The sequence below is a fragment of the Schistocerca piceifrons genome, chromosome 4, assembly GCF_021461385.2.
Source record: "Schistocerca piceifrons isolate TAMUIC-IGC-003096 chromosome 4, iqSchPice1.1, whole genome shotgun sequence".
NCBI classification, from domain to species: domain Eukaryota; kingdom Metazoa; phylum Arthropoda; class Insecta; order Orthoptera; family Acrididae; genus Schistocerca; species Schistocerca piceifrons.
The window spans coordinates 34250365-34266893 of record NC_060141.1 but is presented as its reverse complement, the minus strand read 5'-3'; the positions used below and the strand labels follow the sequence as shown (position 1 = coordinate 34266893).

The window sequence follows — 16529 nt, the reverse complement described above, 5'->3', positions numbered from 1 at the left end:
TTGCGCACCGCTCGGAGGAACTGCATTGCAAATAATAATATTCTCTTTTTTTTGTGATTCTAGTGAAATTTTTTCTTCAAAAGAAGTGGAATGAAATGGGAAGTGCAACGAGATCTTTAGTTCAATAAAAAATTAAATTTTTGAAAAAATGCTTTTGAAATAAAAAATTATTATTGGGGAACTTGTTGGAGAATAATTACAATAAATAAATTCTTACATTATCTAATGATTATATTAATTAATGGTATACCTTATTCCTCATCTTGACCAGTGTTGCCGACCGCCTACATCACACCACCGCACTGGGCTGCTACTACTGACCGACCGCTCTGCATGACGACTACAGACTGAGTACTGCTCTCAACTAGACAGAGCTACAGACTCGCAACGACTGCTGTACTGCACTGGCCTATAGCTACTAACAGACTGAGCAACGACTAACTGACTGACTAAGAACCGCTCGCAACACTCGCGCGGTTAAGCGCAAACTCTCTGGTCACAGATGCTACAATGCCTCGCCATCGCTGCTGCGTTACATACGTGTTTCAAGGTCACAATTAAAGCAGGCTCAGACGTGGTAATTGTATGTCTCTATAGGCCCCCTGGCTCAGCAGCTGTTGTGGCTGAGCATCTGAAGGATAATTTGGAAATTATTTCGAGTAGATTTCCCCACCATGTTATGGTTCTGGGTGGAGATTTTAATTTGCCGGATATAGACTGGGAGACTCAAACGTTCATAACGGGTGGCAGGGACAAAGAATCCAGTGAAATTTTTTTAAGTGCTTTATCTGAAAACTACCTTGAGCAGTTAAACAGAGAACCGACTGGTGGCGATAACATATTAGACCTTCTGGTGACAAACAGACCCGAACTATTTGAAACATTTAACGCAGAACAGGGAATCAGCGATCATAAAGCGATTACAGCATCGATGATTTCAGCCGTAAACAGAAATATTAAAAAGGGTAGGAAGATTTTTCTGTTTAGCAAAAGTGACAAAAAGCAAATTTCAGAGTACCTGACGGCTCAACACAAAAGTTTTGTCTCAAGTACAGATAGTGTTGAGGATCAGTGGACAAAGTTCAAAACCATCGTACATTATGCGTTAGATGAGTATGTGCCAAGCAAGATCGTAAGAGATGGAAAAGAGCGACCGTGGTACAACAACCGAGTTAGAAAACTGCTGCGGAAGCAAAGGGAACTTCACAGCAAACACAAACATAGCCAAAGCCTTGCAGACAAACAAAAATTACGCGAAGCGAAATGTAGTGTGAGGAGGGCTATGCGAGAGGCGTTCAATGAATTCGAAAGTAAAGTTCTATGTACTGACTTGGCAGAAAATCCTAAGAAATTTTGGTCTTATGTCAAAACGGTAGGTGGATCAAAACAAAATGTCCAGACACTCAGTGACCAAAACAGTACTGAAACAGAGGATGACAGACTAAAGGCCGAAATACTAAATGTCTTTTTTCCAAAGCTGAGGAAGACTGCACTGTAGTTCCTTCTCTAGATTGTCGCACAGATGACAAAATGGTAGATATCGAAATAGACGACAGAGGGATAGAGAAACAATTAAAATCGCTCAAAAGAGGAAAGGCCGCTGGACCTGATGGGATACCAGTTCGATTTTACACAGAGTACGCGAAGGAACTTGCCCCCCTTCTTGCAGCGGTGTACCGTAGGTCTCTAGAAGAGCGTAGCGTTCCAAAGGATTGGAAAAGGGCACAGGTCATCCCCGTTTTCAAGAAGGGACGTCAAACAGATGTGCAGAACTGTAGACCTATATCTCTAACGTCGTTCAGTTGTAGAGTTTTGGAACACGTATTATGTTCGAGTATAATGACTTTTCTGGAGACTAGAAATCTAGTCTGTAGGAATCAGCATGAGTTTCGAAAAAGACGGTCATGTGAAACCCAGCTCGCGCTATTCGTCCACGAGACTCAGAGGGTCATAGACACGGGTTCACAGGTAGATGCCGTGTTTCTTGACTTCCGCAAGGCGTTCGATACAGTTCCCCACAGTCGTTTAATGAACAAAGAAAGAGCATATGGACTATCAGACCAATTGTGAGATTGGATTGAGGAGTTCCTAGATAACAGAGCGCAGCGTGTCATTCTCAATGGAGAGAAGTCTTCCGAAGTAGGAGTGATTTCAGGTGTGCCGCAGGGGAATGTCATAGGACCGTTGCTATTCACAATATACATAAATGACCTGGTGGATGACATCGGTAGTTCACTGAGGCTGTTTGCAGATGATGCTGTGGTGTATCGAGAGGTTGTAACAATGGAAAATTGTACTGAAATGAATGAGGATCTGCAGCGAATTGACGCATGGTGCAGGGAATGGCAATTGAATCTCAATGTAGACAAGTGTAACGTCCTGCGAATACATAGAAAGATAGATCCCTTATCATTTAGCTACAAAATAGCAGGTCAGCAACTGGAAGAAGTTAATTCCATAAATTATCTGGGAGTATGCATTAGGAGTAATTTAAAATGGATTGATCATATAAAGTTGATCGTCGGTAAAGCAGATGCCAGACTGAGATTCATTGGAAGAATCCTAAGGAAATGCAATCCGAAAACAAAGGAAGTAGGTTACAGTACGCTTGTTCGCCCACTGCTTGAATACTGCTCAGCGGTGTGGGATCCGTACCAGATAGGGTTGATAGAAGAGATAGAGAAGATTCAACGGAGAGCAGCGCGCTTCGTTACAGGATCATTTAGTAATCGCGAAAGCGTTACGGAGATGATAGATAAACTCCAGTGGAAGACTCTGCAGGAGAGACGCTCAGTAGCTCGGTACGGGCTTTTGTTAAAGTTTCGAGAACATACCTCCACCGAAGAGTCAAGCAGTATATTGCTCCCTCCTACGTATATCTCGTGAAGAGACCATGAGGATAAAATCAGAGAGATTAGAGCCCACACAGAGGCATACCGACAATTCTTCTTTCCACGAACAATACGAGACTGGAATAGAAGGGAGAACCGATAGAGGTACTCAAAGTACCCTCCGCCACACACCGTCAGGTGGCTTGCGGAGTATGGATGTAGATGTAAATGTAGAATGCGTTAATATCTACTACTATGTAGTATGGCAGATACAACGCTTTATTTTCGTAAACAGAATTTAGCTCCTTATACGGGCTGACGTCACAGGAGTGAGTGACACTAGGAAGACTTTTCATGCCCTGATGACTCATGCTGTACGATGTCGTGACCCAGTACAAGAGGAAGGAAGAAGTGTCAGACTTTAATATATAGCCAATACCGACATCAGTAGGGGCAGAACACTCTTGTAGCTACACAGGGACGTGGCAATGAACTCTCCGTAGTCCAGTGACAGAAATCGTCGCGCTTTCATCACAGGCGGTTTAAGGAAACCGCAGAAACCCTTAATCTGAACAGGCGGGATGCAGAAATGATCCACTCATCCCACATACGAGTCCGGTGGGAAAATATTGCTCCAGCTGCCTTTGTGCGTGTAGCCTCGAATATCCTGCGGTGTGTCTTCAGCAAAGTTCGCGGGTGAGGGAATTATAGGGTGAACCAGTTCTCTTGGGGAAATCGCCTAGTTCGTGTCGGAAATTGTCACCGCTTACTTCCGATCCACTACCGAATGACATTTCGGTGATTGTTTCTGTACGTATCGAAGTATATTAACGATTGTGCATCGTTTGTAGGTGGATGATCTATCTGGAATATGTATGTATGTTATTTGCAAACTAGTCAGAATCCAAACTTGAAACTAACTAAACATTTACAAAATATTTCAACTGTCGGCTTCCCACTAGTTCATTATGTTGAAAGTACATATTTGCTCTCTTTGAAGCTATCCGTTAAGATGAGGTAACTACTGTCTGTAAAACTTTTATCAGTAAATGTAAATGCCGTGTGGCTAGGGCCTCCCGTCGGGTAGACCGTTCGCCTGGTGCAAGTCTTTCGAGCTGACGCCACTTCGGCAACTTGCGCGTCGATGGGGATGAAATGATGATGATAAGGACAACACAACACCCAGTTCCTGAGCGGAGAAATTCTCCCCGGGAATCGAACCCGGGCCGTCAGGCATGACATTCCGTCGCGCTGACCACTTTATTTTTTTTTTAAATCTCGTTTTTGTTCTACATTGCTCGTCGATTTGTTCGTTGCGGACGTCCGATGACAGCCGTTTAGCTTGTTCCTTGATCCGTTCACTCAGTTTTTTTATTACAGAGGGTAGCTAACTCCCTGACCGAACACGCTGAGCTAACTTGCCGGCACCACTCAGCTACCGGGGGCGGGCACTTTTATCCGTGACATCGGAAGTACATATGCGGGTCACGGCATTGTGTCCAGCCACTAGCACCCAGCCTAGATGTCTTTATCAGGACACGCTGCAGATGGTCGACTGGGACTGAGTCATTCACATGCTGATCAGCATTCTCGGATATCTGGAGTCACGATGTCTGCAGTGCTTCCCGCAGCCGCTGAAGGATGCGTCGTATAACAGAAAAGATACCACAACTAACGTGGTCCCACTAATGGCAGACCGATTTTAGATCGGAGGAATTCGACCGTTAGAGATTACTGTTATTTAAGACATTTGAGAGTATTAATAGCCGTAGAATTCGCAATCTTGGTCACATTTTAGTTTCTTTGAATATGTTTCTGGTTTTGACGCTACAGCGATCACCAGCTCTAAGAACGCAGCGACGCATTGCAAATGTAGTTGTAAAGTGAACGACTATGCGTTCTGTGCGTGACTGTTTTCTAAGATCTGATGATGGCTATAAAGCCGAAACCAGTTAGTTCTTCAGATAAAGTAAAATGTGACTATTGTTGTTGTTGTCTTCAGTCTTGAGACTGGTTTGATGCAGCTCTCCATGCTACCCTATCCTGCGCAAGCTTCTTCATCTCCCAGTACTTACTGCAACCCACATCCTTCTGAATCTGCTTGGTCTCCCTCTACGATTTTTACCCTCTACGCTGCCCTCCAATGCTAAATTTGTGATCTCTTGCTGCCTCAGAACATGTCCTACTAACCGGTCCCTTCTTTTTGTCAAGGTGTGCCACATACTCCTCTTCTCCCCAATTCTATTCAATACTTCATCATTAGTTATGTGATCTACCCATCTAATCTTCAGCATTCTTCTGTAGCACCACATTTCGAAAGCTTCTATTCTCTTCTTGTCTAAACTATTTATCGTCCATGTTTCACTTCCATACATGGCTACACTCCATACAAATACTTTCAGAAATGACTTCCTGACACTTAAATCTATACTCGATGTTAACAAATTTCTCTTCTTCAGGAACGCTTTCCTTGCCATTGCCAGTCTACATTTTATATCTTCTCTACTTCGACCATCATCAGTTATTTTGCTCCCCAAATAGCAAAACTCCTTTACTACTTTAAGTGTCTCATTTCCTAATCTAATCCTCTCAGCATCATCCGATTTAATTTGACTACATTCCATTACCCTCGTTTTGCTTTTGTTGATGTTCATCTTATATCCTCCTTTCAAGACGCTGTCCATTCCGTTCAACTGCTCTTCCAAGTCCTTTGCTGTCTCTGATAGAATTACAATGTCATCGGCGAACCTCAAAGTTTTTATTTCTTCTCCATGGATTTTAATACCTACTCCGAATTTTTCTTTTGTTTCCTTTACTGCTTGCTCAATATACAGATTGAATAACATCGGGGAGAGGCTACAACCCTGTCTCACTCCCTTCCCAACCACTGCCTCCCTTTCATGCCCCTCGACTCTTATAACTGCCATCTGGTTTCTGTACAAATTGTAAATAGCCTTTCGCTCCCTGTATTTTACCCCCGCCACCTTCAGAATTTGAAAGAGAGTATTCCAGTCAACATTGTCAAAAGCTTTCTCTAAGTCAAAATGTGACTAAGACAACGAATCCTACAATTTATTTAGTTATCAAGGTCAATGTCTTCCTCCAAATGTGGAATCGACCTCATTTCGTTTCTAGTCGTGTGGCAAAGGCGACTGTTTCGCTGAAGGATCCGACTCTCCTCAGAGGACAGAGCTAACGTGTACAAGCGAATACGCTTTCCGATGAGGTAATCGCAATGAAATCGTGCAAGAATCGCAGTAGAGGACAACACAGAAACATTCCGCAGTCGTTAAGCTCGATCCTACTGCCTTTACTTCTTCCGGAAATCGATGCAGAATGCTCGGCCTATTTCGTTAGCCGCCGGTCGAGATGACGGCTGTCCGCCTCATGAATCACAAAGTGTGATTCATCGGGGAACCGTCGGCAACCACCAGCAACCCAGTCAATTCAATAATTTTCCGTTGATGCGTCTTCCCTGTCCCGGATATAGGACGCCACTTGCCTCCTTCTAAACGCTGTGTGTGTCAGTGACCTGTTGCTCTCTGTTCTGTGCCTGCTTTATTCCGTCTGTGACCTGTACCATTCGCGCATCTCGACCTGTCTTTATGCGTCACCGTAATCAAATGTTCAAATGGCTCTGAGCAGTATGGGACTTAACATCTGAGGTCATCAGTCCTGTAGACTTAGAGCTGCTTAAACCTAACTAACCTAAGGACAGCACACACATCCATGCCTGAGGCAGGATTCGAACCTGCGACCGTAGCAGCAGCGCGATTCCGGACTGAAGGGCTTAGAACCGCTCGGCCACAACGGCGGCTATCATCGTAATCAACGTTCACCTCTTACATCAGTGGCGTGTTAAGAAACGCGTTTTCGACTGCGGTTATTCAAACTGGAGACGTTACTCCAGTCACACAAACTTTTACCACTGGTGAACGTGAGCAGTTCTATGGTGATTCATAAGCGCTGTCCTCGTTGTCCTGCTAGTCGACAGTGGTCCTTGTTTGCTGCTCGATATCATTCCTTCCTTTACGCATATCGGCAGCTTGGCATGCTTTGCCATCTGTGTAATTTCGACCCTAAATGTTTGGAACTCCTATTGCAATTACATGTCCTACTGGAATTAGGACAGTGCGTAAAACAAACATAATGGTGCCTACCTGTTGTTTGTTACATTACTCGTACCTCCGTTCACTTTCAGTATGATACACAGATACGAAAACACAGAAGTGCATTACAAGTATCTGTTGTTTGTACATTAACTAGGGCCTACATGTTATTCACGCTTCATGCGACGCTACCACTTGCACGTGAGACCACAGTGCTCACACTTTCATCTTCGCCACCACCGACGCCTTGACTTTTAGCTACTACTCGTACTCCTCTTGTCGACTTGTTTTAGGGAGGAGTAGGTCTCAAATTCCCATCAGGCTCTCCATATTAGGTTTTTCCTCATGGTTGCTCTAAATCGATTAAGACGAATATGGTGCTCTTTCCTTCGAAAAAAGACACGGTCGATTTTCATCCCCACACTTGTCCTATAGGAGGTTGGACAGCGTCTATAATGACTTCGAAGTCGACCGCCGTGTATGCATCTCTGACAGTACTGTGAAAAAGAAGGACGGATAATTAGGGTTTAACTTCCCGTCGACAATGAGGTCACTACAGTGTGGCGATCCGACCTATTGGGGGCCGCTACGCGTCAGGATGCTGCGAAAGAGGCCTTTACGCTGGGGCGCACAGTGAAACAATGGTGGCATTAACAAGTGTTTATCTCCAGCAGCAATGCACAGTATGGCGGCCGCCCAGCGAGCGTGCCAGCGCAGCCGGCTCCGGAACGTGCTGATGCCCCCGTGGTGTGTGTGACATCCGTTGCCCCGGGTCGTGGGCAGCTGCTACCCGGCGAAGAAACGGGCCTCCGGAGTTTGGCCGGCTATGTACCTCGCGCTTACTCGTGGTCCCCATGTCTGCGGTTGGGTGTGACAGCCGACTCTAGAAGCAAGAAACTGAGCAGCAAGGCACACTGGTCACCCACCACGGGTCGATGGCGCCTAGGCGGCTGGGAGGCGGCGAGGGCGCGCCTCCCCCAACCGGATTGTAGACGGCTTGCATTCCGTCGGCCGAAATCCCTGAGACTTCACACCAGCCTCTCACATCCCAAGTCCAGGTCTGCTACTCTGTAGGTTTGGCATGACTCGGGCCGGAATTGGACAAATTGGTCAGAGGACAGGCAGCCAGCAGAACTCCATCACGAAGTGTTAGTCGTGGTTTCTCTGAAACTCAACAGACCATCATTTTCTTTAGCTCGAGATGCAGACAGAATGGTGGTACGACTGAATACCTTGAACCTCTAGCCTCGATCATTTGTACACTTACTGCTTCCCTTCTGAAATACTCCTACTGGGGAAAGAGGGGGGGGGGGGGGCGCGACAGGGGACAAGCTCTACACCGACCATCTGTTGCTAGGCTCGGTCATATTTGCAATGAAATCTGCGAGATTTCGGCAGCACGCAAGATGTTACTTCGCCCTGGGTTATACTGTGTTGCAGTGTTAGCTGTTCTGCACACTCCGCCCGAGGCCCGTGTCTCAAACTCGTCCGCCAGAGAGTCCGACGTAATGTCGACAGTGCTACCCAGTGGCTTACTCGATTAGCACACCAACCGAGCTGGCCTCTATTGCCTGGCAGAAGCCGGAATAAGATTTTAGAATATTTTACAACTCGCGTGCCGAACTTTTCGTTGCGCAGCAAAACACAGAGCATGAGCGCGGATTGAGAAGGGATTAGAAAGGATATCACTTGTGTTCTTTTCTATCAAGCAACGCCGGCATTTGCTTATGTGATTTAGAGAAACCACGAAAATTATTAATCTGAATTTCGTGACATGGTGTAACCTCCCTCCTACTAATCGGCCTATCCTGCTTGCGATATAAAATATGACCGTGGATCGCGTGTATGCACAATGGACTTTTTTCTAATTGTATAAGGCTATCTTTCCCGAAGAAGTGATTCCGATGAGTAGGAGGAAAGTGTACAACCGACCTTTCTGATGGAAAGTCTACTAAAAATCAAAAGTAACTAAACCGAACAGGGCTATAATTTGGAAAATGAAAGTTATTTTGTGCATTCACTCACGGACAACACTGGACACAAAAGGGATACCACTGATCATGAATCCAAAAGCTACACTAATGAACGAAAAGGAAGTAATTAACGGTCACCAGCCCACTAGGGCAATTTATATCCAAAATCCTGTACAAGATGATGGAAAAGAAAAACATGCATTATTAAACACTGACGTGACAACTGAAGGTTGTAACGTTTCTTGACACTAATTTTAAGTGAGTATATAATCATAAAGAAAACTGAGAAGTCACTCTTACGTTATGTTTGGCATTAAATTTTGAAAAAGGCAATCGAGTAATGATTTGAAAATATGCAGTTAAACTGTATGTTAGTACTGAACTTCGTTACGTGAAGAATGACTTCCACTGACGTCAGCATAACGTCATCAAAGAAATTTAGAAAAAAGCAAGCACTTTTTACTTTGCCGTACTTATTTTGCAAATTGGATTTGATATTATTGTCTGAACAACTGTGCCTTTTTTTACTGACTTGAACAGAATTAAAATTGGTAGAATACGTACCAAACCAAACAGCCATGTGCTCCAAGCTATATGCCAAATAAATGAAATATCTGCACTCTTAATTTGTGCATTTGTTTAGATTTTGATTTTTTCCAATGATTGATTCTCAAACTTGAAAAATGAAATTGCTTTACTTTAGTCATATACTGAAGCCTCTGTTGTACAACAGTTTATTGTAAGTAGACTGAGGCTAAAATTATTAAAAGAGAATTTATTCATTAATAAACTTGCTGTAACTATTCAGTTTGTTTCTTATGAGACTCAGTTAGCATATTAGGGGAAAAATAGGAACAAGGACCCTGCTTGGTAACAATGTCTGGGGGCAATGAGGACACAATAGCCCTGAGTGTAACTGATTATTACTTAAATAAATCTTATCAATCAAATCACATTCAGTGGTGCTGCTGGGTTAGCCGTTAATACTTTCTACCAATGAACAGTCTTACTTCAGTGCTGTGCATACGACGAAACTCGGAGCCGACGACGAAACTGTGTTGCTGGAACTGCTGCTGTTGTTGAAGACGATAGCATCTGGTGGAGCCACGGCTAATTACAGGAACGGGCAATAGTAGCTAATACAACCTCTTCCGCCCGTCCACTGTCCGTACTCCTGCTCTACACATCTGACCGGAGCGCGTACATGATGCCGCCGAAATGGTGCTCTCTACTGCGAGAGCGTTAACACCACACTCCCGCACACTACAAGCGCTGGAACCCGTCTCTTTCTCTCTCCTCGCGCTCTGCACAACAACTCCCTACCCAAAGCTTTTAAAGCGCACAAGCCCTGCTATTATCGTTGCTAGTCGATGCAAATAACAATTCCTTTGGCTTTTTCGCAGAGCTTATAAGTTCCACAGTAAAACGCAGATAAATACAATGAAACGTCAACAGACCTCTACCTAAATGTGCACATACAGTGAAGCAATGTCATTACTTATAAAGGAAAGTACTTAAATTACAAATATTTATATACAATTCAAAAAACATTATATAGCGGTAGCAGGTGTCATGCATCCTGCAATTTCGGTGTTACAAGGGATCTGAACCGTCGCTCCCTGGTGCCTTACCTCTGTGCCGTCTCCCGCTCGGTGCCTTTTTTGATAACAACTGTTCTCAACGTCTTTATTTGTTCCTATATAAGTTATCTCAAATAAAATTTGTCAGTGTAAATGTCAAATTAGTCCAGTTTAACATTAATTAATTTTTACATGTTTGTCTAGGAAGCTTCTTACGCTGTTGCAACTAAACCATTACCAACAAATTTTTGGGAACAAGATGCTGCTTAAACCTATGTTAGTATACTGTGAGATACACAGAGATGAGCCAAAACATTACGTTACTGCCCACTGTGATACTGAACGCCACCTGATGGCATCACCAGCACGTGACTCACAGGGGAAAGTACGTAGGCGGGGCAGTGATGAATGGAGAATCGTTTAGTGACAATATGGCCGGAGATAAGGAAATCACTGACATTAGCAACTTTCAAAAAGAGCAGATGGTTGTGGCCCAGCACCTGGGAAAGCGCATCTCGAAAATAGCGATGCTAGTCAGTTGTTCGCGTGCTGCTTCCGTGAGCTCTATAAAAAGTGCTTGAAGGACTAAGAAATCTCGAATAGGCGATGAGGCGTTGGACATCCACGGATCACCACAGAACATGGAGGTCGGAGGCTTGCACATTCCGTAGAGCAGGATAGTCGGCGATCTGTGACACATTCGGCGACAGAGCACAGCACCGGTTCAGGCGCCAGTGTGTCACAGATGACCATTCAGTGCGCATTTTTGAACACGGAACCCTTCAGCACGCGATGTCTGTGTGGTCTCATGTCGACTCTAAGGTCATCGAGATCGGACCTGCATCAACACAAACACGCTGCCTGCTCAGGTGAATCACATTTATTGTTGTAGCCAGTCGACAGTCATCTCCAGATAAGCCAGGTCAAAGTTGTAGAGGCCACAAGGGGCAGAATTATGATATGGGGGTGGGGGGGGGGCATTAACCGTGACTCCCAGAAGACCTGTTGTAGTAATCCACAGCAGCTGTGGACTATATGGACTTTACTGCGAACTACCTGCATTCCTCCACACTCGATGTCTCCCCCGATGGCGATGGTTTTTTCCAGCAGGATAACTGCCCGTGTCTCGAGATACATCTTCCAGCAGGATAACAATCTGTGCCGCAAGGTGCACTACAGTGAAGTCACCTAGACGTTTTAGCCACCAAATTTGCCTGACGTGAACCCTGTGGAACATATACTACTGGCCATTAAAATTGCTACACCAAGAAGAAATGCAGATGATAAATGGGTATTTATTGGACAAATATATTATACTAGAAGTGACTGGCATATTGTGACGAGCCAGTTGCTCGGCCACCATTGACCAGACGTTCTCAATTGGTGAGAGATCTGGAGAATGTGCTGGCCAGGGCACCAGTCGAACATTTTCTGTATCCAGAAAGGCCCGTACAGGATCTGCAACATGCGGTCGAGCATTATCCTACTGAAATGTGGGGGTTCGCAGGGTTCGAATGAAGGGTAGAGCCACGGGTCGTAACACATCTGAAATGTAATGTCCACTGTTCAAAGTGCCGTCAATGCGAACAAGAGGTGACCGAGACGTGTAACCAATGGCACCCCATACCATCACGCCGGGTGATACGCTAGTATGGCGATGACGAATACACGCTTCCAATGTCCGTTCACCGCGATGTTGCCAAACAGGGATGCGACCATTATGATACTGTAAACAGAACCTGTATTCATCCGAAACAATGATGTTTTCCCATTCGTGCACCCAGGTTCGTCGTTGAGCACACCATCGCAGGCGTTCCTGTCTGTGATGATGCAGTGTCAAGGGTAACCGCATCCATGGTCTCCGAGCTGATAGTCCATGCTGCTGCAAACGTCGTCGAACTGTTCGTGCAGATGTTTGTTGTCTTGCAATCGTCCCCATCTGTTGACTCAGGGATCGAGACGTGGCTGCACGATCCGTTACGTTACAGCCATGCGGATAAGATGCCTGTCATTTCGACTGCTAGTGATACGAGGCCGTTGGGATCCAGCACGGCGTTCCATATTACCCTCCTGAAGCCACCGATTTCATATTCTGCCAACAGTCATTAGATATCGACCAACCCGAGCAGCAATATCGCGATACAATAACCGCAATCGCTATAGCGTACAATCCGACCTTTATCAAAGTCGGAAACGTGATGGTACGCATTTCTCCTCCTTACAGGAGGCATCACAACGTTTCACCAGGCAACGCCGGTCAACTGCTGCTTGTCTATGAGAAATCGGTTTGGAAACTTTCCTCATGTCAGCACGTTGTAGGTGTCGCCAACGGCGCCAACCTTGTGTGAATGCTCTGAAAAGCAAATCATTTGCCTATCACAGCATCTTCTTCCTGTCGGTTAATTTTCGCGTCTGTAGCACGTCATCTTCGTGGTGTAGCAGTTTTAATGGCCAGTAGTGTATCTGTAACGCCATCGGGTGCCAGCAGCGGGTCGCAAAACACGGGCTCCTACGTTACGAGAACTGCGTGACCTGTGCGCAGTTACGTGGCGCCACATGTCTGCGCAGACTTAATGACTTGTCGAGTACGATCCACGCGGAATCGCTGCTGTGTTTCGTTCCAAAGTTGCAGCAGTGTCCGTAATGTTTTGGCTCATCCGCGCACACCCGCTCGCGGCGTGCTAGCCGGCGCATTGTCAGTGCAGTGAGGAGAGCTCACGTGTGCACGTGTGTGTGTGTGTTTGTGCAGGGCCGGGAGCTGTCGGCGGGCGGCAGGCTGAGCATCGAAACGGCGGCCGGCGAGTCTCGGCTGACGCTGTCGCGCATCACGGCCGACGACAGCGGCAAGTACGTGGTGTGCGTGGCCAACGCGCTCGCAGAGGACTGCCACTACGCCTCGCTCGCCGTGGAAGGTAAGGACCGCCTGCGCCGCTCACCACGCACTCACAGCTCGCCGCTTACATTTCCAGCCTCGAATTTGTTCCTTAGCAGCTGTTTCTTTCACGTCCACGTGCTTTTTCCACAAGCACACGTCTGTGAGCTACTCGCAAGGTTGAATATACCTTCTCTGGTTCAAAATAAGCATTTGACATGAAACATGCGTTTGTCTCGTCCTCAAAGACGTCTCCACATCGCGCAAAGTCTTTCTCGCTCTTCGATCGTGAAACATTTTACACGATATAATGCTCGGAGGCGCAGCTGGATCACTTCACAGCGCTGCTACACTCACGAAATACACTGGTGTCCAAAATTAAAGCAACAAAGGGAAATTTTGCAAGGCTGCGTTTATTTTGCCTCAAAACAGTAGAAACAGGTATAGTAAAGTAGAAACAATATAAACAATACATAAGGTAATCAACTGCAGCATTCGCGATGGTAGATAATAATGTTCTTCGTTTTTTCCAACTTAACGGACTTACACACACATTCCGGCAACTGGTTAATGTGCCCAGTTTGGGACGCCTGTCGGGACGAATCCAATGATGTGTAACAGTAAGGTCTTTGAAGGTCAACGAAGGTCAAAAACGTCGCATGAACGTCCATTTACAGAAGGTGATGACCATTGGTATCAGTGCGGTGCTGCAATCTTCTTGTCATAGATTGCGTGGTATTCCTTGTCACTTCGACACTTTTCAAATCACATGCTCTGACAATCCCTCTCGTATATCGTGCAAATAGTAAACATTCGCCGAATACGGCGCATCAGTCTAGCGCGCCACTGACATGTAAACACCATTCCACGGTTTCGCAATACAACACTAATTGGAACAGTAAGACTACTATCGTCGAATCAAGTGAATGTGAATAATGTATTCCTTCGAAGAACAAGTCGATATGCTTCTCATTTACGGAGAATGCCAATGAAATTCAGTGAGAGCTAGAGACATACGGTGAAAGATATCCTCAACGTACTCACCCTACACATCGTACATTTAAATATGTGTATGATAAAATAAGAATAACTGGATCTTTAACACATTGGAAACATATCCGGCAAAGGAAAGTTACTAACGAGGAAACGGAAATTGGTATTCTTGTCACTGTGGTTCGAGATCCTTGTGTTAGTTCGCGTCAGACGGCAGGAGAATCGGGCTTGAGCCAGAGTAGTGTTGTTCATGTTCTGCATCGCAATAATTATACCATATCATACTAAAATGTACCATATCAGTCTCCACCAAGAATTAACTTGTACGGATTGTATGTTTCGCATTGAATTCTGCCGATGGGCTCAACTTCAGATTCAGAGGGATGACACATTTATTAATTTGATTTTATTTACTGAAGAGGCTACATTCACGAATCGTACTGTTACACATCATTGGATTCGTCTCGATAGCCGCTATCAGAAAATAAGTACCGAACTATAGCGTCCCATTAAAAAAAAAAAAAAAAAAAAAAGGAAAAACGTTGACCTTCATATTTCTGAAGCGACTCCACCTAGGAACAAAAGACCAACGTTGTCGCATGCAACCTTTGTCCCACAAACTTCTCAATTCCTATCACACTTTCGGAGTTATTCTAGATGGCATTAGTTAGCGACTCCCCCTGTATACTGAAGTCGCTTGCGCTATTTTCCAGTCGCTCGGGACTTTGTACTGGGTGAGGGATTCACGATAAATGCAAGCTAGCCAGGGGGTCAGTGTCGCAGAGGGATTCTAAATCTTTCAGTTATTTCTCTACGCCAGGTATGCTTATTTCTATGTCGTCTGTCCGATGGTCAAATGACAGCATGTTTGTACGGTTCTCCTGTGTGAACGATTCCATGAACGTGAAATTACATTAGCGCGATTACGTTCTTGTTGCAACATTTTATACGGTGTAATTTGTCTGATCTAGTTGTCCGAAGTCCTTGGAACTGTGAACCAACAATCCATCTGCACTCTGAGGGAAATTCCGCAGCGTACTTAGTAATATTAAATTTCTTATATGAGTTTCTTCATCCTGAAGGAAGCGTGAGCTGTGTACAGAGAGTGAAAAGGTACCGCGCGTGATCCACCCTAACGACAAGAGAGCGCCAGATGTCCGGAGGTCACGCTTGTTATCACACAGATGCCCTGCCCGTGTTTGTATTTACTGACCCGATACACGTCGCAAGTTTGAGTCATTCGCGTTGTCAGCACAGTGGGAAGTGAAATCTTAGCCTCTACGATGCACCAACTGTTCCCTCAGTCTGTATTTCTCATTTTAATTCTAAACTGTATAGTACGCACGAAGCGCACGACTTAAGAGCGAAGTGCACTCTTGTTGTTTCGCAACAGAGGACGACATACTGCTTCAAAGTTGCTCACATCCTCGCCAGTTCGAACTGTAGCCCGTGCCTCACTTCCACCTTAGGGAACAATGCTCTTAGTAAGTAATTCTTCCAGTTTTTCAGTTTCTCTGCCCATCCGCGTCTCCTTTCTAGACATGTCTACAGCGTAACACATTATCTACAATTTCATATTACCGCAAAGACTCTCTGTTTCGATTCTACGTCTACCGTTCCAGCTTAAGGAAACAAACTTTTGCCCGTAGTACCCTGTCAAAACATGGTTACGACGTACTGGGATGTGAATAAGTTCCAAAACTAGCAGACCTCGAATTATACCTTTTATTCGAAGCTGACTGGTACCCACAGCTTGAAATTATTATAATGAAATTACCTGAGACCGTCTTCAAACCCAGGAAGTGGTGCAAACAGCAGTACTAGCCTAGCTACGTGTTTGTCACTGTCGAGGAGATTCTGAAAATACCACAGGAACTTCATTTGTTCCTTTTGTCCTTTTTCTGCTTTTAGACCTTCTGTGGTAGCATGGACACAACTTAATCATTTTATTTTAAAAGCTCGCCTGAAAGCCACTCCCCTCCCCTTCGGCGAACAGTCAGAATCCAGATATATGGGGATGAATTGTTCTCTACTGGCGACGAATGACAATGACACGATTTTTATGCAGAGATTACTGCCAGCGACTATGCTTCTTGTATCGTCAGTACACCAAAGAACCAGAGAACACACCCACACAGACATGCCTGCACAACTGACAGGAACGAGACGTG

At 45.2% G+C, this 16529-nt stretch overlaps 1 protein-coding gene across 1 annotated transcript in view; it reads left to right on the top strand.

The window, feature by feature from the left end:
* The window catches only part of LOC124795572 (myosin light chain kinase, smooth muscle-like), a 1044560-nt gene that overhangs the window by 930649 nt on the left and 97382 nt on the right, over positions 1-16529 (top strand). The window contains exon 24 of the mRNA XM_047259644.1: positions 13243-13405. Coding sequence (XP_047115600.1) covers positions 13243-13405 — 163 coding nt within the window. The remainder of the gene's footprint in view (positions 1-13242; positions 13406-16529) is intronic.